The sequence below is a fragment of the Nansenia antarctica genome, assembly GCF_963989245.1.
Source record: "Nansenia antarctica genome assembly, chromosome: 8".
Classification (NCBI taxonomy): Eukaryota; Metazoa; Chordata; class Actinopteri; order Argentiniformes; family Microstomatidae; genus Nansenia; species Nansenia antarctica.
The window spans coordinates 20,549,032-20,576,083 of NC_137678.1; the positions used below are offsets into that span (position 1 = coordinate 20,549,032).

General features: G+C 42.7%; 1 protein-coding gene across 1 annotated transcript; it reads left to right on the plus strand.

Annotated features, from left to right (window-relative positions):
* Positions 1-156: 156 nt before the first annotated feature.
* On the plus strand, positions 157-27,052 carry LOC308164010 (uncharacterized protein; the record flags this gene model as incomplete). Its single annotated transcript, XM_080538176.1, has 5 exons — positions 157-256; positions 21,466-21,594; positions 21,928-22,502; positions 22,615-22,796; positions 26,937-27,052. The coding sequence occupies exons 2-5, from the start codon at positions 21,541-21,543 to the stop codon at positions 27,050-27,052; spliced, it is 927 nt and encodes a 308-aa protein (XP_080394302.1). The 5' UTR covers positions 157-256; positions 21,466-21,540.

Sequence of the window (27,052 nt, forward strand, 5' to 3'; positions counted from 1 at the left end):
GGGAATGGTGTGATGGTGAAAGAAGAAGTGGAGGAGAAGAGAGTGATGGTGAAAGAAGAAGTGGAGGAGAAGAGAGTGATGGTGAAAGAAGAAGTGGAGGAGAAGAGAGTGATGGTGAAAGAAGAAGATGGAGGTGCAGCTGTAATGCAGAAGGGTGTGATGGTGAAAGAAGAGGACAGAGGAGAAGAAATGAGGGAGGAGGGAGTGATGGTGAAACAAGAGGTCGAAGTAGAAGTGGAGATTGAAGACACGGATGGTAAGTCTTTTGTTGTATAGTGGTGAGGGTCATTGCACTGCTGTAAAATCAATGCTGCCAGTGGCAAGGCAAGTTTATTTGTATGGCACATTTCATACAACGGGCAATTCAAAGTGCTTTACATCCATTATTTAAAAATACAGCAAGAGGAGCATAGCAAGAAAATAAAAACGACTGAATAAAAGCAAATATAAGAGGTAAATAGATAAAACATTTAATAAGACAATAGTTCATGGATAAAAGACATTGATAGAAGTCTTTAATCATAACTGCTGCAAAACATGAAGGTTTTCAGCTTAGATTTAAATATGTTTAGGGATTGGGCCTGTTGATGTCTTCAGGGAGTTTGTTCCAGGAGCATGCAGCAGCGTGACTGAAAGCTGCTGCACCGTGTTTTGTTTTTACTCTTGGAATTATTAGCTGATTAGTCTCACCTGACCTTAAGGGCCTTGCGGGAATATAGGGTGGGAGGAGATCTGATGTATTTTGGTCCAAGACCATTTTCTGTGAGAGACTGGTAGCCAGTGTAGGGATCTCAGGATTTGTGTAATGTGTTCAAACTTATTTTTTGTTAGGACCCTAGCAGTTGCATTTTGGATGAGCTGCAGCTTACGAACAGCCCCTTTAGATAGGCCTATTAGTAGACCATTACAATAATCAAGTCTACTCGAAACAAATGCATGGATGAGTTTTTTTTCAAGGTCTTATTTTGACATGAAACCTCTCATTCTTGTTATGTTTTTCAGGTGATAGTAGGCTGATTTAGTTATCGAGTTCAGTGTTTCCTCCAGGAATTTTTACATTAGTGGCGGAGAGCCCTGTCCGCGCGCATAGCGCATGAAACTCGCACGCGCGCTCAAAACAACAACCTAATTTCAACCAAAACTAGAGGGAGGATGGCAAAAAAAAAAAATATATATACAGAATATAAACTTGTGATACCGGTTTCCATCCATCAGCTCTGAAGGTTTACGTTACTCACGGATCCAATGTCCTTCCAAACGAGCAGTCTGGCTCCGTCTCAAACACAACAGGAAAAGTATGTCCAACTTGGCGAAAGTTTCCGAGTATTTCCAACTTGCGACAGTTTTTCAACTAGATGTGATGGCTATCATGTCTATCATGTCTGTCAAAATTATCAAATGAGCCATCGTCCTGGCATGCTTGGGTGTTGGTTTCAACGCACCTGTTGTTTGTCCTTCCTCCGTTTGCAACAAGAAACTCTGGACCTTTTCATGAATTAAAGTGGTCTTAAAATCCAAAGTCCAAATAAACGTAACAAACGAAAGTAATACATGTTGGTGTACATACCACAGCGCACAGTAGCTGCTGCTTGTTCTCCCGCTGTAGTTGTAGCTGGTGGTGGTGGTGGTACCCCGCCATAAACGTTGTTAGCTGATCCACCAACTAGCTCCTTTGCTCCTGCCAGCCATGCAGTTTCGGATCGCTCATAGCCACTGCTAGCTTCAGCAATGTTTGAAGTGTCTGGGACATCTTTTTTCTTGAAAAATCCATCCATCTGTCGCTGTTTTCGTTTAATTTTTCGAAGTTATTTAACGTGATATCTTATTTGTGCACCTAGCTAGCTAGATCAGCTTTTTGTATCTTTTAGATCAGGGGTGGGGAACCTTTTTCCTGTCAAGGGCCATTTACATTTTTAGAACATCCTTCAAGGGCCATTGTTACGGCCTGGCTCTGGACCATAACAAAAAGGGACACACACACCATGTATAATCAGAATAACAAGAATTTAATAGAACTAAGGTATGCCAAACTGAACAATAATCCAATGGGGTATGAGAATCAGTGTATCAGTAGTGTAATTGAGTGAATGCAGGAAAGTATGGCGAGGAGGGTGTTGTACGGTGTAATATAGAATAATGGTGCTGGAGGAAAGAGAGAGAGCTTGTGGACTGGAACGCCTTTTAAGCTGTAACCAGGACACCCAGTCAGCTGTCCCGAGTCCTCCTGATTAGGCTCCAGCCACGGCCACCGGGTAGCCTACCTGCTTGGTTAGGAAACAAACAGACGGTCTTGGTTACCACAGATGTATTATTAATTAAATAATTAAAACAAATTATTGAACACATATCGGACTCACCTAATGCGATGGCTGGAACTGTTTCTCTTCGGCGAGGCGTTTGGTGTCAGCTGGTAATGATGATGATGCTACTCGCAGCTGGTTTTGCAGGTTTGGGTCAGTCAGTCTTGAGCGGAACCGAGTCTTTGCAAGAGTCAGTTTTGAAAAGAACTGCTCACAGCAGTAGGTGGTGCCAAACACTGACGCAAACCTCAGTGCATGTCTCCTCAGAATGGGAAAATCCTCAGCACGTACATGTACAGTTTGTAGAACTCCAGCAGAGGGATGTTGTTGTACCTAGCTTTGAGCTCGTCATTGCTTTGCAGCTCAATGATTTCGAGTTGTAGGTTGTCAGGCACATCAGCTGGTTCCACATTAAATGGCGTGGCAAATATGTTCAGTTCCCTTTGCTTACTTTTCACGTCCTGGAACCTCTCTCCAAATGCCTGGAGACTTTAAGACTGCCCATAAATTCTCCAAACTTGAAGAGTATATTTATATTATATATTACATTTTATGAAGAGTACACCTTTGCGACGCTGCAACCCTTCACAAATTCTCCTTCTGAATGCGGCCTCAGCTTCTTAGCGATTAGCTCACTCAACACAAAACTAGCATGCGTAACGTTGTCTCGGTCAGATTGTGGTCTTGTGAAGACTGCTTGTTGAGCACCCAAACTCCGACGGAGAGCGTTAACTTTATCCAAGCGTATTTGTCCTTTCAAGTTGTCCAGGTTAGCATGTTTTGAGTTGTAATGACGTTCAAGGTTCGCCTTTTTCATAACCGCGAGCGCCTCCTGACACAAGGCATACTGGCTTGCCTTTTACCTCAACAAATAAATAATTGTTTGTCCATTTGTCTTGGAAAGCGCGACATTCTGCATCTACCTTTCTTTTCTTGACAGCCATGTTTGCATTCTGATTACTTTCTGAATTAAGCGATGACAGGAGATTATCACGCAATGACACATTACGTTACGCACGTGACCATGAACGTGACACAGACAGATAGACAGCTGTCCGTCACTGACCCTGAACGTCACGGGTATTTTATTTCATACATTTTTATTTTTTATTATAAAAACGTGTTTTATAGGAAAAATAATCGCTCGCTGGAGAATTTTTTTTTGTGTTGTATTTCTAATGTTGCTTTTGTTTATTTTTATTAATTGCCTCGTAGGCCGGATCAAACGGTCTCGCGGGCCTTATACGGCCCGGAGGCCGGAGGTTCCCCACCCCTGTTTTAGATGGTTCACATTTAGACCAATCAGGAGTAGCCCTTGTGTCATGTCGTCAACTGAATGTTTAATGTCATTAATCTGATTTTGGATCAGCGGTTAGAGAGAGATGGGCGTGGATTTAGGTGCACTTTTAGTCAACATCCATTATAGCGCTGATCTAGGATCAGATATATTTTAATCAGCTAAAATGTTCAGAGGTGGATTTTTTTTATTTTTTTTATTTTTTAGTGGACTGAATCAATTAGTGGCGGAGGAAATTCATTCGTGGCGGCCCGCCACCAATACATGCATATAGAGGAAACACTGGAGTTCATGTGGCTGTTGAAGTTTAGAGTCTAGAATTACACTAATATTTCTGACCTGTTTTTTAGTTTAGAGAGAGAATCAAGTTTTGCACTGACTTTCAATCATTTGTCAGGTGCACCGAATATACAATTATCTCTGTTTTGTCCTAATGAAGCGATGTAAACACTGCTATTTGAGACAAACAAAACACGCATATTCCTACACTAGTAGCAATAGCAGTGTTTCCATCTCATGGCTCTATGGTAGATACCATGTTTACATCTCAAGGCTCTATGGTAGATACCATGTTTACATCTCAAGGCTCTATGGTAGATACCATGTTTCCATCTCATGGCTCTATGGTAGAAACCATTTTTACATCTCATGGCTCTATGGTAGATACCATGTCTACATCTCATGGCTCTATGGTAGATACCATGTTTCCATCTCATGGCTCTATGGTAGAAACCATGTTTACATCTCATGGCTCTATGGTAGATCCCATGTTTCCATCTCATGGCTCTATGGTAGATACCATGTTTCCATCTCCTGACTCTATGGTAGATCACATGTCTACATCTCAAGGCTCTATGGTAGATCCCATGTTTCCATCTCATGGCTCTATGGTAGATCACATGTCTACATTTCATGGCTCTATGGTAGATACCATGTTTACATCTCCTGACTCTATGGTAGATCACATGTCTACATCTCATGGCTCTATGGTAGATACCATGTTTACATCTCATGGCTCTATGGTAGATACCATGTCTACATCTCATGGCTCTATGGTAGATAGCATGTTTACATCTCATGGCTCTATGAATGAATGAATGAATGGACTTTATTGTCATTGCTACAGTACAGGTACCAAACAACGAAATTTAGGAGGGGTGGCTCCCCTGGTGTTAGGAAAGGGGGAAAAAAAAATCACTTTTTAAAAAATCACAAGAAGGGAAGGAGCTGGTTTACATAAATAAAGGCTATGTACACTATCCACTGTACTATACTGTACAGATAGACGACTAGGGTTGTCATATTGCACAATAGTATTATTTCACATTTGTTTAAAGTGTCACAGTTTGCAGGCTTGAAATGTACATGTTTGTGCCTCAGCACTACACCTGATTTTTTCAGGCCAGCAGCTGCCATCAATCCGTCCAGACTGTCCAGGGCCCAGAACTTAGGTCTTTGCTGTGTTCAGGGCCTGGACGGCCCTGTGGTAGAAGCTGTTCTTCAGTCTGTTTGTCCTTGCGGCCAGGGACCTGAACCGCCTTTTCGAGGGCAGCCTGGTAAAGTGTACGTACCCAGGGTGGGTCGGGTCCCTGGAGATCTTGGAGGCCTTCCTGAGACAGCGTGTGTTGTAAAGCTCTTCCAGAGAGGGGAGGGGGGCGCCGGTGATCTTCTGTGCTGTTCTCACGACTCTCTGTAGCGCATTTCTCTCCGCTGTTGTGCAGCTGGAGAACCAGTTGCAGATGCCGTAGGTGAGGATGCTCTCCACTGCGCCGCGGTAGAAGGTCACCAGTATCTCCTGCTTGCTGTGTTCCTTCCTGAGGACTCTCAGGGTGTATAGCCGCTGTTGTGCCCTCTTGATGGTGTCTTTTGTGTTGTCCTTCCAGGTCAGGTCATCCCGCATGTGCATCCCCAGGAATCAGAGGGTTAGGGTAGTTACCATGTTTACATCTCATGGCTCTATGGTAGATACCATGTTTACATCTCCTAGCTCTATGGTAGACAGTGTTTCCCCTAGGTTTGCTGCCTTGGGGGGGTGGCATGGACCGTGGCATCGACCCCCCCCCACCCAGGGGGTAAGACCCTGCGACATACCAGCGTCATGTCCAGGGGTTGTACTAACTTGTACATTAAGTCGCCTCACGCTACGGAAACAGACCTATGGGCCGTTAGGCTCGAGAACCATCGGTTCTCAAGGCTACTTACTTATGTGGTCTTGACTACCTGTCAACTTTCTCACCTTGTTCTTGCTCGCTCTCTCTCTCTGGTGCACCATCCTGCTCTCTCTCCTTCTCTCCCTCTCTATCCTCCTCTCTCCCTCTTTTACTGTCAACCAAAAGGCAAACATAACAACCAGAGTATTTATAATCTAATAAGAGGTATAAATTGATCCATATCAATTTATAACATAATTATAATTGAATATTGGATTGCTGTGGGTAAGGCAGTCAGATAATGTCATTTTGACTTTACTCTCTCACCTGAAAAAAATTTGTATGTCCAACTATAAAAAAACAGACATTTCCAATGCTTCAATCCACTGTCCATGTACTGTAAATATGCCAATATGGTATTACCATGAAGCCCAATTCTAGCAGAATAAGAAAGATAGTACTGTATATCTACTTTAAGTAAAATAATAAAGGGCATCCAGTTAGCTCTTTAGCTGGCATGTGTGCAGCAGACTAGCTCATCTAATCACCTCTGAGTAAGCTAGTTAGTTTGCTAGTTCTTTGACACTATTTTACATACCATGGAACTTTAATCAGACACTTTCTAGTCACAATAATAACGACCAATTTGAACCAACTTGCTCTGTTAGAACACTCAGCAATTATATTTGCTAACGTTTCAACTTGCTTACTTTCCATCTGCAGACATCTCACCCTGCAAAAACTCTCTCGCGTCGCGCGCACAATCTTGTGTGGAGATAGGTTTGGCTATGCGAGACTACTGCCGGACTAACGTTACCAACGAGCCCATGGGCTTGCTACTCGCCAGATTCGGGTTGGGTGCATTTAAAAAAAGCTGATATTTTAGCCTACTTGTCAGATGTTTGGTGTCTACGTCCGTAATAATTCCTCTTTCTTGGGGGGGCGGGGGTTCCGTTGGGGGGGCGGCCCGCCCCCCCAAGGCAATGGTAGGGGAAACACTGGTAGATACCATGTTTACATCTCATGGCTCTATGGTAGATCACATGTCTACATCTCATGGCTCTATGGTAGATCCCATGTTTACATCTCATGGCTCTATGGTAGATACCATGTCTACATCTCATGGCTCTATGGTAGATACCATGTCTACATCTCATGGCTATAGGGGTAGTGGTGGTCTAGTGGATAGTGAGTTGGACTTGGGATCGGAAGGTTGTGAGTTCAAATCCCGCCTGAAGCCACACCACTACTAGTGTGCCCTTGGGTAAGGCACTTAGCCCTCAGTTACTCCAGGGGGAATGTCCCTGTAATTCGTAATTGTAAGTCGCTTTGGATAAAAGCGTCTGCTAAATGACAAAATTAATTTTAAAATTAATTAATGGCTCTATGGTAAATACCATGTTTACATTTCATGGCTCTATGGTAGATACCATGTCTACATCTCATGGCTCTATGGTAGATACCATGTTTACATCTCATGGCTCTATGGTAGATACCATGCTGAAAGTGCGAAAGGTGAAAGGCTATTAAGAGACGTCAAAACGTAAAGTTGAAGTGAAACAGCGATGGGATCTAACGCTGGCAGGCAGTGATTCTCAGGTTTTGATGTGAGTAAAAACATTTAATTGGTTGCTGTTTTCCGAGAGTCTGCGTCTGGACAGCTTTAATAGTCCAAAATGCATCTAATGCAAGCGTCGGTATTAGCAGCATTTTTATGTTCTGCAATATTGTTATGTTACCCTCATTTAAGTATTCAGAGGGTTTAGAGAACGAATGGCACAAAGAGAGTTTTGATAAATGGAACTGTGTACTCCATCACCTCATCAACGCAATCTAGACATTATAATGTTCCAGACCTTTGCTTGAGGACATTTTCTCTAACTGGACCTTGTTGAATTTTTGCTGAATACCCCTGCTATAGTCGTTCGGTGACAGGGCTATGTATGTCATCTGCATAGTTGTGGTAGGCAATTTTGTTCTTTTTTATGATGCGTCCCAATGGAAGCATGTAGAGATTGAATAGGAGGGGGCCAAGGATTGACTTGATTGATATCATTTTAATTTGGTCGGACACAAAGTTGCCAATGGAGACATAATAGCTTCTGTCCTGTAGGTAGGATCTAAACCAGTCTAGTAGTACTAAAACAGATTTTTCTGGAGTCAGTGTTCACACGAATGTCATTAAGGACCTTCATTTGGGGTTGAGTGGTTTGGGGAGTTGGGGGCAGGGAGTGAGGGTGAGGGGAGAGAACGGGGGGCTGCACCGTCACTTTAGTGGCTCAACAAGTTGGCTAACAATCTGTCTTGCCCTGGCGACTGAAGATCGCAGTTCAGCCAGCTGTGATGTTTGGAGGGCCCTTTGCTGTAGGCTGTAGAGGCTGACGAGACGCGGTTGAAACGCCTCCTAGGATTACGGTGCTAGTTGTCCGTCTTCCATTCCGTTTCAAAGCCTTCTAAATCATCCGAATCAGTTATAACATTGTCATAATAATAATAGTAATAACTTTTATTTGTATAGTGCTTTTCCTGCAAACGTTGCAGCTCATCATCAATATCACTCCCTTCAGAACTAACTTCAGAAACTTCTCCGCTGTTGCGAAGATATCGTGGAAAAAAAAAAAATCTGCACGTGTGTAGATACTCCCACGTGTATATGTTGATGCATTCCATTGGCCAAGAGACCAGAAGAATGTGGAAAAAATACACATACTACAAAATGACGTATCCGCTTTCCCGGCTTGAAAGGTAGAACAACGTAACAGCGCCCCCGGTTTAAATGGGTTAACCATTGTGTTACTCCCCCAATCCACTTGGTCATACAATTTGACCTTTTGACCCTTGTATTATGTTGGGACAAACTCACACGTATATGACGTACAGGCATCATGTTTTGCAGTATAAACTATAGTTATATATCTATTGAAAATAATATTCTTCTTTTTGACAACTTTGCTCAATGTTTTGCACAAAATGTGTTTGTAACCCTGTATATGTTCATATTCTTACAGATGAGCAGAGCTCCAACCCAGGTTCAGACAGCGAGCCCAGCTCCACCACATCAGGAAACCATAAACAACACAGGAGACACACAGGAGAGAAAACACACAACTGCTCCCAGTGTGGCAAGAGTTTCAAGCATGCAGGAGACCTGAAGAGGCATCAGAGAATACACACAGGAGAGAAACCTTACCAATGCTCCCAGTGTGAGAAATGTTTTACTCAACCAGGACACCTAACTATACACCAGAGAATACACACAGGAGAGAAACCATACCAGTGCACACAGTGTGGCAAGAGTTTCAATCGGGAACAAACCCTAAAGAGCCACCTGAGAATTCACACAGGAGAAAAACCATACCAGTGCACACAGTGTGGCAAGAGTTTCAATCGGGAACAAAACCTAAAGAGCCACCTGAGAATTCACACAGCAGAGAAGCCATACCAGTGCACACAGTGTGGGAAGAGTTTCAATCATGCAGGGCACCTAAAGACACACCAGAGAATACACACAGGAGAGAAACCATACCAGTGCACACAGTGTGGCAAGAGTTTCAATCGAGCAGGAGACCTAAAGAGACACCAGAGAATACACACAGGAGAGAAACCATACCAGTGCACACAGTGTGGCAAGAGTTTCACTCTGGAACAAACCCTAAAGAGCCACCTGAGAATTCACACAGGAGAAAAACCATACCAGTGCACACAGTGTGGCAAGAGTTTCAATCGGGAACAAACCCTAAAGAGCCACCTGAGAATTCACACAGGAGAGAAACCATACCAGTGCACACAGTGTGGCAAGAGTTTCAATCAGGAACAAAACCTAAAGAGCCACCTGAGAATTCACACAGCAGAGAAGCCATACCAGTGCACACAGTGTGGGAAGAGTTTCAATCATGCAGGGCACCTAAAGACACACCAGAGAATACACACAGGAGAGAAACCATACCAGTGCACACAGTGTGGCAAGAGTTTCAATCGAGCAGGAGACCTAAAGAGACACCAGAGAATACACACAGGAGAGAAACCATACCAGTGCACACAGTGTGGCAAGAGTTTCACTCTGGAACAAACCCTAAAGAGCCACCTGAGAATTCACACAGGAGAAAAACCATACCAGTGCACACAGTGTGGCAAGAGTTTCAATCGGGAACACAACCTAAAGAGCCACCTGAGAATTCACACAGGAGAGAAACCATACCAGTGCACACAGTGTGGGAAGAGTTTCAATCATGCAGGACACCTAAAAGTACACCAAAGAATACACAAAGGATAAAAACCATACCAGTGCTCCGAGTGTGGGAAGAGTTTCAGTCGGGCAGATACCCTAAGGACGCATCAGAGAGGAAGAATCTGCAGGAGTGTGTGATGTTCACCACACCGGATAAGTGGTTGTTGAATATTACTCCATGGTTCTTGCCACCAGAGGTAGGCATCGAGCAGTCCACCCTGCCACAGGTCATCATGGGAATTTTTGAATTTTTGTTGTTTTTTGTTTGGTTATTGGGGGGGACTATTGGGTTTTTGAGGGGGGGGATGTGGCAGCCCTCTCACTATGTGCTGTCTGCTCATACCATATATATATTGGTTGCTGCAGGTCCTGGCTGGGCATAGGCTTCATTGGGTGATCTGAGGCACCTGGTGAGTTGCCTACTTAAGCTGGCTGCTCACTCTTATTCTCCCTCCTCCTTCCACCGGTTTGGTTGGTTTGAGCTTAGGCTCTCCTTACTTTAACTTTAACACACCTTACAACATTTACACTACACCTTCCACTCATCCATACACTGCATTCACTACTGATGATACTGATTGACATATCTATTGTTATTTTGAATACTTCCAGTTAGTTTATAAATAAATACTTTTGTTCATGATTTAAAGCATGTGTGGTCTCCCCTTATTTTGTGTCAGTGTTTCCTCCAGGATTTGCGATTTTTTCTTCTTCTCGCGTGCACGCGCATAAAACGCGCACTGGCGCTCAAAACAAAGACGTGGTTTCACCAAAAACTAGTATAGAGGGTGGCAACAATTTTAATTTCTTAAATAGCGGTCATTAAAGCCGAGCAGGTGATTTTATATAGAAGGTGATCAAATACCAACATATCCTACAGCTGCAGCGGAACATGCGGAACGCGCATTACACACACACACACACCAGGGTTTCCGTTAGAAAAAATTGCCGCCGGACATCGTGTCCGGGAAGATTTCGATTTACCGGACAAACGTGATATATTCCGGTCATCATATTAAAATATAAAAAAAAATATATAGCTGTTTGTCGCGGTGATTACTGTTGTGTAGCGGCCTATATATGCCATTTAATGTCTATTTCTCATCCGATACGATTAGATGCGAGCTATATAATATATAATAATATAACATGATTCGCATGCGCGCTATGCCATTATGTCCAGCGCTGAACGGGCGCCTCACTGGGAACTGAACAGACAGCATCGATCAATGAACAGACTCCACATTACGTTAACTGAAGTTTGTTAAATTGTTTGGGATTAATGTGAGTTTTCTATTTTCTCTTTCCAGTTTTACCCTTTTTTTAATCAATAAAACAACGTCATTTCTATAACCAGGTCTCGCTGGTTGGGAAGGCATTTCGTTTAGCTGCCTGTCAAATCATACTTAATCGGACTCGGGAGTATGTCAATGAGGAGAACATAACTGTTTATTGAGAAACAATAGGCAGGCGGGGATACGTATATAAAGAAATACCACAATGTCTAGATGTATAACATTTTATTGAACAGTGCAAGCATGTAGGCTTCTGGCGTGACATCGTACCCCTAACGTTCTTAGGGCTTGTTTGAAAAGCTTAGACTGAAAGTTAGTGCCCTGGTCAGATTGTATAACAAGAGGAAGACCGAATGTGGAAAAAAACGTTGTTAAAGCTTTCACCACTGAGCTGGCTGATATGTTACGCAACGGAACAGCTTCGGGAAAACGAGTAGCAGCGCACATAATAGTAAGCAAATACTGACTTCCACTTTTAGTCCTAGGCAAAGGTCCAACACAATCAATTATTACACGTTTAAATGGCTCCCCTATAGCAGGAATGGGATGCAATGGTGCGGGTGGAATGGATTGATTAGGCTTACCCGCCATCTGACAAGTATGGCAACAGCGGCAGTGCTTGGCAACATCCGCCTTCAGTCCGGGCCAAAATAAATGTTTCAATATCAGCTGATAAGTTTTAGTTATACCTAAATGTCCTGACCACTGGCTCTCATGTGCTACAGATAACACCTGTTGTGTATAACCCACAGGCACAACCACTTGTTTTACAGTATTCCACTCACAACCATTTGCATTAGGAGGAGACCATTTACGCATTAATATCCCATCGTTAAGGAAATAAACTACGTTGCCCCCTATTTCAGATTCCTCACTAGCTGCATGTAAAAAAACATTTGTTTAATGACTGATCAGCTACTTGAGCGACACGCAATCGCTCGCCGGTTACAGGCAGAGATAGGCTGTCAGCGGATGGTATGGTAGGACTCAGGGAGGATGGTAACTCTACCACTTTCTCCCTGGGAGAAGCTGAAACAATCGGGTTCTCATCCCTTTCAGAAAAGGCTTGCATAATCACACTATCACAGAGAGAAACATCGCTATCCTCCTCTCTGCCTCGACTCGATTGTGCACGAGTTATAGCGCACACCGGAAACAACCGCTGTTTCGCATAGGCAGCCTACACATTAGGAGTCATCATCATGCCGGTGTCAAATCATATCATAATAAAATAAATACATAGCCTATATATTCGTCTTTTTTAAAATAGAAGGAATCAGAATGTGAACTTTAGCGAATTGTATTCAAATTGTGCTTAGAGGGAATTATTTTCACCGGACATTTATGTCCGACGAGTTTTCAATTTGTCGGACTTCAACAACTTTTACCGGACAAAGTCCGGGAATTACCGGTTAACGGAAACCCTGACACACACACAGAAAAATCAATACGAAGTAGGCCTACGTGAGAGTACACGCACAGAACCGGCTAACGTTACTCATTAACTGTTTACACAAGTAAAATCACAGTGTGACAGTCAGATGGAGCATTCGGTAAACAACAACAGCAAGGTAATGCTATCAGTTGAGTTAAAGAAAACCAACTCTTACCTCTGAGGACACCAACATGAGCCGTGTTTACCCGTACCTCCGCCGTTCTGTTCGTGGTGATTTTAGAAGCAATAGATTATTTTTGCCCCGCGCATATTGCTATGAATATTTCGATCTCCACACATGAGTCGGCGATGTTGTCATTTAGCCAGCTCTCAGAGAAGCACATCAGGCTGCACTCCCGATACACTGAATGATGCATCACGAGTGCCTCCAACTTGTCACATTTGTTGGGTAAGGAGTTAACATTTCCCATTACGATTAATGGTAGAAACGGCTTGTATCTCCACCGCCTCCTCGATTTAGCTTTTAGCTTCGCTCCAGCTTTGCACCCCCGGTATTTCTTCCGTAGTTCCTTCGGTAATGAGTGTTTGAAACCCTCATGTTTTGCAGTCTCTCTTAGTGCAAAGAGGGCACTTCTGGTATAAACAACTCTGGCTGAGGTTGTAACATTAGACATTATACAACAAAAAACCGACAAACATTAAAAACAGAGCAGCGAGACCTGCTGCCGCTCAGAATGGCGCAACGTGCCGACGTCAGCTACCACCGCATTTAATTGACCATGAACATCAGAGACATACATTACAAATGTTCATTTAAAATACTCTATACTGAGCACTGGTATAAGAACATGAACCAGAGAACAGCAGTAAATGCAATAACCCACAGTCGTCGCTGATGATGTTCCGTTTTCGATTAGGATACGGGATTAAAGGCACCGGCGACGGGCTAAGAGAGAGAGAGAGGAGAGGGATTTCCTGGAATCCAAATGTCCCGCTAAATTCGGACCAATCACAAAACTGTTTTGAAAGCGCGTCGCCTCGCGCCGCGCGCCTGTTGAGAGTCTCGATTGCAGTGCGAACACAAACGACAAGGTTAATTGCAACATTGTAACATATTGTAAATAACTACCGCTAAATCGTAACGAAATGTTGGTCTGGAAGCGGCCTAAATCTAGCTTCAATCTGCTTTTTTTCTGTTCTCCGGTCATAATAACTTGCTGCCTTTCTGCGCAGCCTGAATCAAAGTGGACTGTCTGAATCATTTGGTGGCGGAGGAAATTCTTTGGTGGCAGCCCGCCACGAATAAATGCATATAGAGGAAACACTGTTGTGTGCAGTCCATTGAGCCTAGGCTGTTACAATGATTAACCTGGGTTTACCACCAATGACTCTGCAATGATTAATGTTTCTGCCATGATCTGCCAGACTGATTTGCTATGAAATGTAGACCTGCTTGCATAGGAATAGAATCAGGAAGTGAAACGTTGAACACATATACTCTGAGAGAAATCAACATATCCAAGATACCCACTAGAATGGGTATTGTGTTGCAAGATGTATAAGAAATGTGAGATTTAATTAATTAATTAATTTTGCCATTTAGCAGACGCTTTTAATCCAAAGCGATTTACAATTACGAATTACAGGGACATTCCCCCTGGAGTAACTGAGGGCTAAGTGCCTTACTCAAGGGCACACTAGTAGTGGTGTGGTTTCAGGCGGGATTTGAACTCACAACCTTCCGATCACAAGTCTAACTCACTATCCACTGCGCCAGGCGAGGGGAACGATAGTCTGTTAAGGGTGGGGAAGAAAGTGCAAGAGGGGGAAGAAGAAAAGGGAGGAAAAAGAGAGGAAAAGGGGAGAAAAAGAGGGAAAAGAAAAGGAAGAGAGAGAAATTGAGGCTTCTTTTCCATTATCTACATGTTTAATAGTCTCAATGTATTCTAAACAATTAATGCACAATAAAAAATGTCGCCATTGCCATTTTTGTATGGGGGGGGGGAATGGATCAGAAGGTCACCGGTTCAAATCCCACCAGAAACAAGAAAAATTAAAAATGTCTCCAAAAGTGTTGTTTTGTGTAAATTCAAAATCACTTGAGCCAAAAGTTGCTTTTTGTGACATAACAGAAGTTTATAGACACTAGCTGTTGTTTTATTGATGTTTAAACATCAATAAAAAGAATAATAGTATAATATTATATATTATAATAATAGTACAAATAAACAAGTTAGCCTCTTAAAAGCCCTGAGGTTGAATGAATAACTTTTTATAAAGAGAAGAAGAGAGAGCTACTCAGAATCAGAATCAGAATCAGAATTGCTTTTATTGCACCAATGTACAGGTACACAGAGTAAAATTCTTGGGTTCAGGTTCATTCAACATTGGCATTGCAGCAGAATACAAGATCAGTAATAAAATAAAGTATGATATAAAAACAACAAAATCAACAATCAATAAGCAGGATATGAGAACAACAAAATCAACAATCAATAATAGCAGCAATAGTATCAGTAGCATCAATAGCAGCAGAATGCAAATCAACAATAAAAGTAAATGAGTAGGGTGATAAGAGACTACAGCAGTACTACAGCTGCACCAGTCATGCTGCTGTAGAACAGTGGTGTAAACAGCTGTGCAGATTCCAATGACATGGGATGTAATATCATACAGTATGCAATAATATAGTTCAGATATGATACAGTACAAGTTCAAGTAGTAGTCAGGTGGTGCATAAAATGCTCTGCAGGTAGCAGTGAGATGTAATACACTGTCATACACACCGTCTATGTCTCACTGCTACCTGATGTAATACACTGTCATACACACCGTCTATGTCTCACTGCTACCTGCACAGCATGTTATGCACCACCTGACTACTACTTGAACTTGTGCAATATGGTACAGATAAGGAGCAGTACATATGTTTCAGTAGAAGTAGTGTTCAAGTAATCAGGCAGTATGTAGTTAGTTATAATATATATTATTAATGCAGTGGGGTTGGTTTGGGGGAGACAGACGTTTGCCTTCCTACTTCCTCATCTTATCCAACTAGTGCTCCTTAGTCAGAGACTAAACGAGGGACAATGCCAGATGAGGGGCAGGTGGACCTTTGGGACAGCCAGATGAGGGGCAGGTGGAGCAAACAGGGTTGAGAAAACGACAGGAGGGACAGCAAAGACAAGGGCGGTAGGGGGGGGGGGGGGTTGGTGGTGGGACGCAAAGTAAAAAATGAAAGTGGGGTCAATGGTGTCGTCTTGGAAGTCCTCATCCTCTAGTTCCTCCTTCGTGGCCAGGTCCTCCAGCAGCTGGTCAATATCCTCTGCCTCAGGGTCCATGTCCTGCAGGGTTCTCCCTGTCTGCCTGTACAGGTAGTCCACACCAATCGTTTTTATTTGTTTTGTTCGTTTTGTGTTTTGTGTAATATGTCTATTGGCAAAATTCTACTGCTGGTCTTAATTATCAGCGACCGTCTCCGCTGCCGTGCAACCAACACGCAGGGGGAATATGGAACAATACAGCAAATTACATACTCCAGGGAAACGCTGCTGTCTCTCCGACCACCTCAGCCACTACCGGACTTTGTGCTGAACTCCACCCAGCCAACAGACATCGGGCCACGGCCACAACGCAGGCGAGGTCGCCGGGGAGGCGTACGTGAACGCCTCCGTCGGCGAAACAACAAACCACCGCTGCCGTCAATAATCCTCAGCAATGTGCGGTCCCTGCTGCCTAAAATGGACGAGCTACGTGTCAACATGAAGCACTGCTTTGAATACCGAGAGGCGAATCTCTTGGTTCTGACCGAGACGTGGCTCCACCAGGGAATCCCAGACTCTCTGATCAACCTGGATGACTACTCGTCCGTGCGCGCAGACCGCACCGCTGCAGCAGGGAAAGGACACGGCGGGGGGCTGTGTGTGTACGTGAGTGACCGGTGGAGCAGCCAATGCACAGTGAGAGACACCGTATGCACCCCAGACGTCGAGCTGCTTTGTCTGTCCTTGAGACCCCACTATCTACCACGGGAGTTCGGGAACATCATCATAACCGCCGTCTATGTACCACCCAGCGGAAATGCAGGCAGAGCAGCCGCCCGTGTTGCGGAATGTGCTCATGAACAGCTGCAGCGCACACCGGGAGCGCCTATCTTCTTCCTGGGTGATGTAAACCACTGCAAGTTAGAGACTAAGCTACCTGGCTTTGAACAATATGTGAAATGTAATACCCGTAATGACAAGATCCTAGACAAATGCTATGGAAATGTAAAAAATGCATATGTAGCCAAATCAAAACCTCCCCTCTCAAACTCAGATCACAACATTGTACATTTAATCCCCTCGTACAAATCTGTCTTTAAATCAAGCAAATCTGAATATAAAACTGTCAATGTGTGGTCTCATGATGCTACTGAGACACTTAAGGGTAGCTTTCTGTGCACAGACTGGTCCATATTCCACGCACTAGAGCTGGATGAGGCCACTGTTACCATAACAGACTATATACAATTCTGTGTTGACAATGTTGTCCCAAAGAAGGAAATAGTAGTTTATCCTAATAACAAACCATATATCACAAAAGAAATCAAAGATTGCATAAATAGGAAAAAACAGGCATTCAGAAATAAGGACAGGGCAGGACTGTCAGTGGTCCAGAAAGAACTAAAACAACTGCTTGTTAGTGCAAGGAAAAAACACAGGGACACAATGGAACAAAGTTTTTTGACTTCCAACTCTAAAAAACTATGGGACACAATGAAATCAGTGACCAACATGAATCCATCAAAAAGACAGATCATGACCCTAGACGAACAACAAAAAGCAAACGAGCTGAATGACTTCTACCTGAGGTTTGACACACGGAACTCTCAGGAGTGTGACCATGTGTTGCAGACCCTGCCAGAGACTGATACCAACTGCTGGTTGGAGGTAAATCCTACCAGCATTCAACGTCTCTTTAGCAGGGTGTCTACCAACAGGTCCACAGGTCCAGACGGTCTATCAGCTTCTCTTCTCAAAAACTGTGCAGAAGAACTAACAACAGCATGGTGTCCGCTATTTGAAAAGTCCCTGAATACCGAGGTTCCAGCTCTGTGGAGGAAGTCAATTATAATCCCTGTGCCGAAAAAACCTCGTGCCATGGAGAATAATGACTTCCGCCCCATTGCTCTAACTTCCATTGTGATGAAATGTTTTGAACGATATGTACTGTCTCTGCTTAGAAAACACATTGACCCACTGCTAGATGTTTTTCAATTTGCCTATAAACAGAACCGTAGCACGGAGGATGCTATTCTCTATATCACACATTCTGTATCCAAGCACCTCGAGAACAAAAAGGCCTATGCCCGAATTATGTTTGTTGACTTTAGTTCCGCCTTTAATACGGTACAACCCCACGTGCTCTTAGGAAAGCTCAAAGACATGGGTGTCAATAGTACTTTAATCAAATGGATCCATTCCTTCATGTTAGAAAGAGAACAGCAAGTGAAAGTCAATGGAACACTGTCAGTGACTAAACACTGCAGTACAGGTGTCCCCCAAGGTTGCGTTCTGTCTCCATATCTTTTCTCAGTATACACCAACGACTGTAAAAGTAACCACCCAAGCAACCATATGTGGCGCAACGTCATCGAAGTGCAAAACGGGCGCAAAGTGCGAATGCCTTAAATCTGCGTTCTAATTTTTCAATGCAAAAAAATCGGATTTACTTTTTTTGTAATAAGACGCACCTTGAAGTTGTGAAGTACCCACTCGTTATTTTTCGAGCAGTTTTCATTTAATTAAATACGTGTAATAAGTCTTCAAAATAAGCTTGTTTTATGAGATGAGTTTGAGAAGCTTGGGGGCGGGAACGTGAGCCAAGCTAACAACAACAATCGGTGTGAATGGCTGTGAGCTCAATCGACATAGCCAATAGCTGGGCGAGGGGGAGGGATAAAAAGCCACATGCAGGAACACCAGAAGGCATTTACACCAGAATGTGTTCGACTAGACTCTAGAGTAGTGGTCACCAACCCGTCGATCGCGATCGACTGGTCGATCTTTGAGACTTTCCCTGTAGATCTTTGATTGATAAATAAAAAAATAAAAAATAAAAAAAGTTTTTATTTTTTTATTTTTATAAATACACAAAGAGCCTATGTTTTGCACGCGCCTCTCTCTCTCTCTCTCTCTCTCTCTCTCTGACTGTTGTGTCGCAAATGCTGCATGAAAGTGACCAATCAGATAAGAGAATAGTACTGCTACGTGACTCGCCAAAAAAACATTTGTCAAAATGGTTTTCCAGGATTCTACAACAAAGGAGGATTTCTTCACTCTTTTGCACTTAAAGGAGAAAACGAGGGGTGTGGATATTTACAATGAGTTCAAAAAATATGTCGGTGAAAATGACATACCCATTCATAAACTAGTGGCGATTACTACTGACGGGGCCCCAGCAATGCGCGGTGCGCGCAATGGATTTATTGGACTGTGTCGTAATGACCCTGATTTTCCCTCCTTCGTCAATTATCACTGTGTGATCCATCAGCAGGCCTTGGCTGGTAAGGTGTTGGACTTTTCCCATGTAATGACACTGGTGGTGAAACCAGTCAACTCGATTCGAGCGAAAGCGCTTCAGCACCGCTTATTCAAAGCGTTATTGGACGAGCTCGACGCTGCTTACGGAGACCTGCTTCTCCATGCTGATGTGCGGTGGTTGAGTCGCGGCAAAGTGCTGCAGCGATTTGTCGACTTGCTGCCCGAGATCAAGACGTTCCTGTCGACAAGGCAAGTGGTAGTAAATATTTTCATAGGCAAAGGACTTAAATTGGTGTGGAAAGTCAGATCTTTACCTTTTCTTTTTACTGTTTTCCCCTGCTTTTATATTCATTCTATGCATGTATATGTTTTTATATATGTTTTTATTCACTTTATGTTCTTATTCCTGTTGTAAAGCACTTTGAGCTGCATTTCTTGTATGAAAGGTGCTGTATAAATAAAGCCTTACTTACTTAGGCCTACTTACTTACAAGAAACGAGGAGCACAAGGAACTGGCAGACGATGCGTGGCTACTGGACCTGGGGTTCCTGACAGACATAACCGCAAAACTGAACGCACTCAACTACGAGCTGCAGGGAAAAGACCGACACCTTCCCCACATGATAAGCGCAGTAAATGGGTTCAAGGCCAAGCTCTGTGTTTGGACCACACACACCTAAAGAATGGGAGGCTGACACACTTTCCCAACCTGGAGAAAATGGCACAGGCCTTGGAAGACAATGATGCTTTTCACCCTGAGCAGTACTGTGCTCCCCTGGACAAACTGGCAACAGAGTTCAATCGGCGTTTTGGTGAGTTAGATGTCATGGGAGATATTGCTGCATTTGTCTCAAACCCATTTGTGCCCATTGATATAGAGCAGGTAGCAGCCAAATTCCAGCAAGTATTTACTTTGCCAAGTGGTTGATTTACTAAATGACATAGAGCTGAAAGCCAGGTCAAGGGACAGTGACTTTTGGGGACTTGTCAGCAGAGAGAAGTTTCCTCTTCTCACTGCATGTGCACTAAGAGTGAGTGCCTACTTTGGATCCACATATCTCTGTGAAATGTCATTTTCACAGATGAAAATAATCAAATCAAAGTACAGGAGCCGCCTTACTGACAGACACCTCACAGACTGTCTCAGACTGGCAGTCAGTAGCTATGAGCCAAACTACAAAGCACTTGTAGACAGTATCCAGTCACAACCATCACACTGACTTGAGTGAGTAACATGACTGTTTCGATGTGAAAAGTGATGCTGCATAAGATGACTGCACTTAGCACTGACTGAGAAAGTACACATTACAGTTCTACTTTATAAAATGCTAATTGTAAATATGCTTGTCAATGTTAATAAGTAAGAATAATAATTAAGTCAGTCAAGTGTCAAAATGTCAAGAATGTCAGCTAACGTTACTATGAACAAAATTATTTTATCATACATTCCTCCATTCCATCATTCCATGCCTTTATTTTTTTGTGTTGTAATGAAATGACATAATCAAACTTTGAATTGAATTTCAGTTATGTACAATTCTTAAAGCAAGACAGCTGCCTGATATGCTTGATACAGTCTTTTTGTTGTTGTTGCATCAATTTTAATGTTGGACCAATGCATTGCATCTAATTAAAATACAGGCAAATAAACGTCATTAAGTTTAAAGTACTATCTTGGCTGTCTTTTTCTCTCAACGCTTCAATAGGTAGATCTTGCCTTCACCAAGGCCGAGGTCAGGGATCTTGGGCTTAAAAAGGTTGGTGACCACTGCTCTAGAGTCTAAGGTAAGATCTTCTATGTATGTACATGCCTTTGTTAGTTAAGTTAGTTGTTAGTTACTAGTTGAAACCAGTGTGTTCGTGTATTTAGACATTTCTTTATTATTACCCACGAGCAACTAACTGAAACCAGTTCAGTCTGTAAGCTGAAGATTGTTAGCATACTAGCATTGTAGCTCGGTATTCTGTCTATGTTGTAAATACGGTTAGTAACTTAGTATGTCTACGTTGTAAAAGTTGTAAGACTCATGTTCAGTGTGTAATACTGGAATACTGTAACATGTCAAGTGTAATAGATTACAGAAATGTTAAAAGTTTAAAAACATGTGCTTTCTTTGTTAGAACCGAGCTAGCCGCTAGTTGGCTAATGCCAAACACACTACTCTGATAATTTTCAATACATGTAATGTTTTTCTTCTCTTCCTCTTTTTTCTATTATGACCTTCTCCCTTACGTCCACTGACCCTCATCTACTACCTGGAGTTACTATGGAAGTATGGAGTTGGACAAACATACTTAGTGCTACAGTATGCTTAGTGCTAGCATACAGTGCTAAACTGCTGCCGTCCAATGTCACCAAAACCTCCGTCTGGCGTCTCTACAATGATGCTCTGCAAACATCTGGTATGTAAAATGTGTGTGTGGGACTACAATCCAAGATTACAGAAATGTAACATAATGTAAAATATGTTACATTGTGTTAAATATGCTAAAACAACTTTTTAAAATGACTTGACTGATGGCTGTGTTAACAGCCAGGCCCTGTGTATACACTGTGATAGCCATGCTAATGTGCAAACAGTTTTGATTTTGCACAACAGGTGAGAATAACTTCATCCTATGACACTGTTGATTTGGTTGATTGAATTTCATTTACCCACACACACACCTCTGTGATGTTACTTTTCACTGCATCTAATCTTTTTCTTATCTTCCTCTTTTCCCTCTCTTTCTTAGGTCCACTACCCCTCTGACCCTCATCAACCAGGGCCCATGTACTTTCTGACTCCACGCAAGTGCAGCATCTTTGGTGTCTCCTGCGAAGGGATGCCTAAGCAGGTGAACTACCTCATCGATGAAGGGATGTCATCGAGTAAGGGCAGCAACGCAGTCATCAATTACCTGCATCACTTCTTCGAGAAGTATGGAGTTGGAGAAACATACGTGGACCTGAACTGTGACAACTGCAGTGTCCAAAACAAGAACAACTTCATGCTGTGGTACTGTGCATGGCGGACCATGCATGGCCTTCACAAGACACTGGGCCTCCACTTCCTGATTGCAGGCCACACCAAGTTTGGCCCCGACTGGTGCTTTGGCCTTATCAAGCAGTGCTTCAGGAAGACCAGAGTGGACACTTTGGATGACATTGTTAAAGTCGTGAGGGCCAGCTCTCCAGTGAAACACGTCAACATCCCCCAGCTTGTAGGCCTGGAGAATGGCACCGTGCTGGTTCAAACCTACGACTGGCAAAAGCATCTGGGTGGCTACTTCCGAAAGCTCCCACAGATTAAGAGTTACCATCACTTCAGGTAATTCATTGTCATGTATTTACCTATTTCATTTTATGAACATAGTATGGCGGTCATATAATATCATTTACTGTGGGCAATCATTTAATGCATTGTCTTCATTCTGTTGCAGCTTTGATGCTCGGAAACCTGGCGTGGTTATAGCCTGGGAATACGATGGGGCAGTACCAGTCGAGTTTCAGCTACTGAAACACACTGATGTCAAGCCCCCCAGAGGTGATCTTCCTGTGCAAGCCCCACCCGGACTTGACGTGGCCAGACAGAAGTACCTTTTTGACAAGATCAGAGAATTCTGTACTGATGAGGCGAAAGACACTACATGCCCCTGCCCACCAGACTCCACAGCACCTCTGAAAAAGGCACCTCAGAAAAAGGCTGTCCGTTTGTAGCTGCAGGACAAACACACAGGAGGAATGCAGGAATTGCACACTGATTGTACTTTGCACAGCTTGCCGCAGTATTGTTCTGCTTTTTCCTCCTTAATATTAGTCATGCCTGATGTTATTTTATAAAGTCTAGATTTGAGCTGTAACTCTGTGCCTCGGATAGGAGCAATTTATCACTGTAATAACGTGCCACTTTTTTACTCCTACTTTTTTTACATGGTTCATTCTGATTGCAGTACTGTGATTTGGTACACTTTTTTTGTGCTTTGGTCGACATGACGTGACGTGCAATATTGGTGTGAAGTGTGCCCATATATTTTTATTTTTATTAGATGTGCTTTGGTCGACGTGACGTGTTTGTGAAGTGTGCCCATATTCTGTGTATGACACAATATTTACAGTGATATCTTTATCCTACCTATGCTTGTGTACTGTAAAATAAATTCTGATTCTGATTGAATACTTTTTTGTATCATTACAAGACTAACTATAACAGTTACAACAACCATAAATAATAAGCTGGGTAATTAGCTTAGGTAATACCTTGCTAGGTAATAATGTTATAGCTGTATAACTATAGCTGTCTGACCCAGTGACCAGTATTGACAGCTGATAGCTGTCAAGCTAGAGGGGGAGTGGTTGGGGGTGGGGTTGACCAGCTATTGTTACCGCCCATTACCTGCCTGTGTGAAGGTGTGAAAAAGTCCCAAATCTTTGAAGGGCTTTTTCTCAGGATTTAGTTTTCAGGGTTAACAAGTTTCAAATACTCATGTTGTCTTACATTTTTTCCCGATGTCTATGTATGACACATCATTTGAAAGATTACAATCTGTAGTTTAAGCATATGTAAAAAACAGAAAAATGACTTTGCCCCCTCTTTGATCATTCCACCAGATCGCGTCACATATTATAAAATATGCTGACGACACTGCAATTCTAAGTCTCCTTGATAAAGATACAGACCCCTCGGTGCTCCATGATGAGATTAATATATTCACTAAATGGTGCGACAGCAACCATCTCATCTTAAACCCCACCAAAACTCAGGAGGTTGTGTTAGACCCAAGGCAGGTAACTGACCATGAGCCTGTGGTCGTTAAAGACCAAACAATCATCCAGGTGCCCTCTTACAAGTACTTAGGTATTCAATTAGACAACCATCTCTGCTGGAATACACACTTAGACAGCTTATGTAACAAACTACAGCAGAGGCTTTATCACCTGAGGCGACTCAGACTTTATGGGGTGAGAAAGCAGATCATGAGAATTTTCTATCAGTCCATTGTTGAAAGTGTAATCAGATATGGAATAATCGTGTGGTTTGGCAACTTAACTGTACAACAAAAAAACAGACTAGTCAGCATTCACAAAACAGCTATGAAAATTGTAGGTGAAAGAGACTATGTGATCCTAAATAAACTATATGAAAAAGCTGTCCTGGACAAGGCTAACAAGATAATCGCAGACCCCCAACATCCGCTCTCCACAGAATACGAAGTTCTCCCCCTAGGTAGAAGGCTTCGCATGCCAAGATGTAACTATAAGCTCTTAAAACTATCATTTGTCCCATTCTCCATTAAACTAATCAATTCTCTCAAGCAGAAACGATGATTAGGACATGATCACCAGCACCTGCACTTTATCTTAGACACCACTTGAAGGGCCATGTGCAATATTCGAAAACACCACTTGAAGGGTTATGTGCAATATATATTTATATCAAATGATGCCATGTCCAGGTGGAAACTGCTGCCAATGTCACTCAATGTTTGTTGCTGTCCTGTTGTTTACTTTGTCTACTGTATGTTGTATGTATCGTCATTGTTGCACTTGAAGCATGAAAGTACCATGCCCAAGACAAATTTCCCCTCGGGGACAATAAAGTACAATCAATCAATCAATCATCTCTCCTGTTGACGAAAGCAATAATCTTGTTAGTATAAACATACACACAAGCACAGATATGTACAGTCAAAATACAATACTCCAGAATTGTTACAGCACTACTGGTTAGATGCTGAACTGCATTTCATTGGCTGGTACTTGTACTCTGCAATGACAATAATGTTGAATCTAATCTAATCTAATCTAATATCTATCCCTTCCCGTCCCCTGACTATAACCATACAATACACAGTACCGTGAAGGCTATACACTGGGACTGATCTATACCTATGCATCTATGCCTGAGCTTTAAAGAGCAAATAATAAAGTTTGGATGAGTAGGAAAATATTAATAATAATAATATAATAATAATAATTAATAATAAGTCATCAATCAAATACCAAAACGACTCAAAGTTAGAGGCTCTACACACAACATACAGTATGACATAGTACAGTATGCGTAATGTAACACTTACAGACTATTTATAGACATCAACCACATATCAGGGGTCTTATTCAACTTATTCATTCTTGATTCAATAAGCTATGTAGCTATTCAAGTTGTTTTTAGTGACTTTAGTGACACATTCTTAGTGATCGAAAGTTTACCTTGCACTCGCTCGTATCGGTCTCATACACAGCGAACGTTGAGTGTGTTGCTAAGAATGGATTAAACAACACAGCATTAATTCAGCAGGATATGTATTACATATATAATATTCAATATAATTGATGGATACATTTTTCTGCGAACGTGAGTGTTCAACATAGAACTAGCCGTGTCTGTCACGCTTTCTTTGTTGTCTGATAGGTGTGTTCTTTAAATATTTGTCTTCACTAACTGTAGCCAGGTGAGGCCCCATAGCTCAGTGGTTAGAGCACTGGTCTTGTAAACCAGGGGTCGCGAGTTCAATTCTCGCTGGGGCCTTCCCAAGGACACATTTTTGACCCCACAATGTTGACTTTATTTTGGACTCAGAGTTTGTGACCATGACACTGAGCATCAGTGTGTGTGTATATGTTACGGTACATGTGGAAAAACTAGGGTTAGGGTTAGGTGCTACGTCGACTTGGTACATGCTGGCATGTCTAATCCTAACCCTAACCCTACCCCTAACCCTAACCGTAGCACCTAACCCTAGTTTTCCCACATGTACCGTATTCCCACATGTACCGTAACATATATATACAGTATACACACACACCTCTTATGGTTGGTCTCGGTGGCTGTGTCCTGCGAACGTGAGTGTTCAACATAGAACTAGCCGTGTCTGTCCGTAGTCAAAAACGAGAGGTGCAAAGTGTTGCTATGAACTGACAACACCGTATTAATTTATATTAACAATTCCGTTGATAAAAACAATTTATAAAGCCAAGCTCAGTATCTGGACTTACCATAAACGGATGCAGTGAAGCTGAAGGTGACAAAACCGATGGACTGACAGTTCGAAATGTCATGAGTTGTTTGCATAATTATGATGACGTGCACCACCACTAAAGCATTTGGGCAACATGATTGGCCACCACCACTAAAGCATTCTAAAGACATGATTGGCCACCACCACTAAAGCATTCTAAAGCATTGATTGGCTGCACTAAAGCAACCACTAAAATGCGGGCGACATGATTGGACACCACTAAAGCATTTGGCGATATGATTGGATGTGCACGTTCTAATGAACCAGACTAACGTGCTCTAGGTAGCGCCAGGCGGCCTCACCTGTGTTCCAGGTTGTCAATCTGACTATTTAAAGAACAAATATTGTTGAACACACCCATCAGATGTCAATGTTGTTGAACACACCCATCACATGTCAATGTCATACCTAACCAAACAGGCAGGTTAGCCCAGCTTTTATGTGGCTCCCTGTACTCCACTCCATGGTCTCAATCATAATATAAGAAATGGTTGTTACTATGAATGCTCTTTCAAGTGTGTGTGTGTGTGTCTTGTTTTGTAGGAGGCTCAGTGGCCAGGCAGGGGCATTCTCTCCGGAGCTCTCACTCTCAGATACTCCTGGACATGTCTCTACGAACACACAGCCAGTGTGAGTAAAACACACAACATTCTTCTACACACAATTCTTCTGGATAATAACAACCTCAAGCATACCGTTTCCTGACACTTTTTACATTTGTGTGTGTGTACGTGTGTGTGCAGTGAGCAGTATGGAGTGTGTGCACCTGTGTGACACAGTGGAGCAAGCCAGGCAGTACTCCTACCACCTGAGACCACACAGTGCTGGACAGGGGACACAAGGCCGTGGAAAACACTGA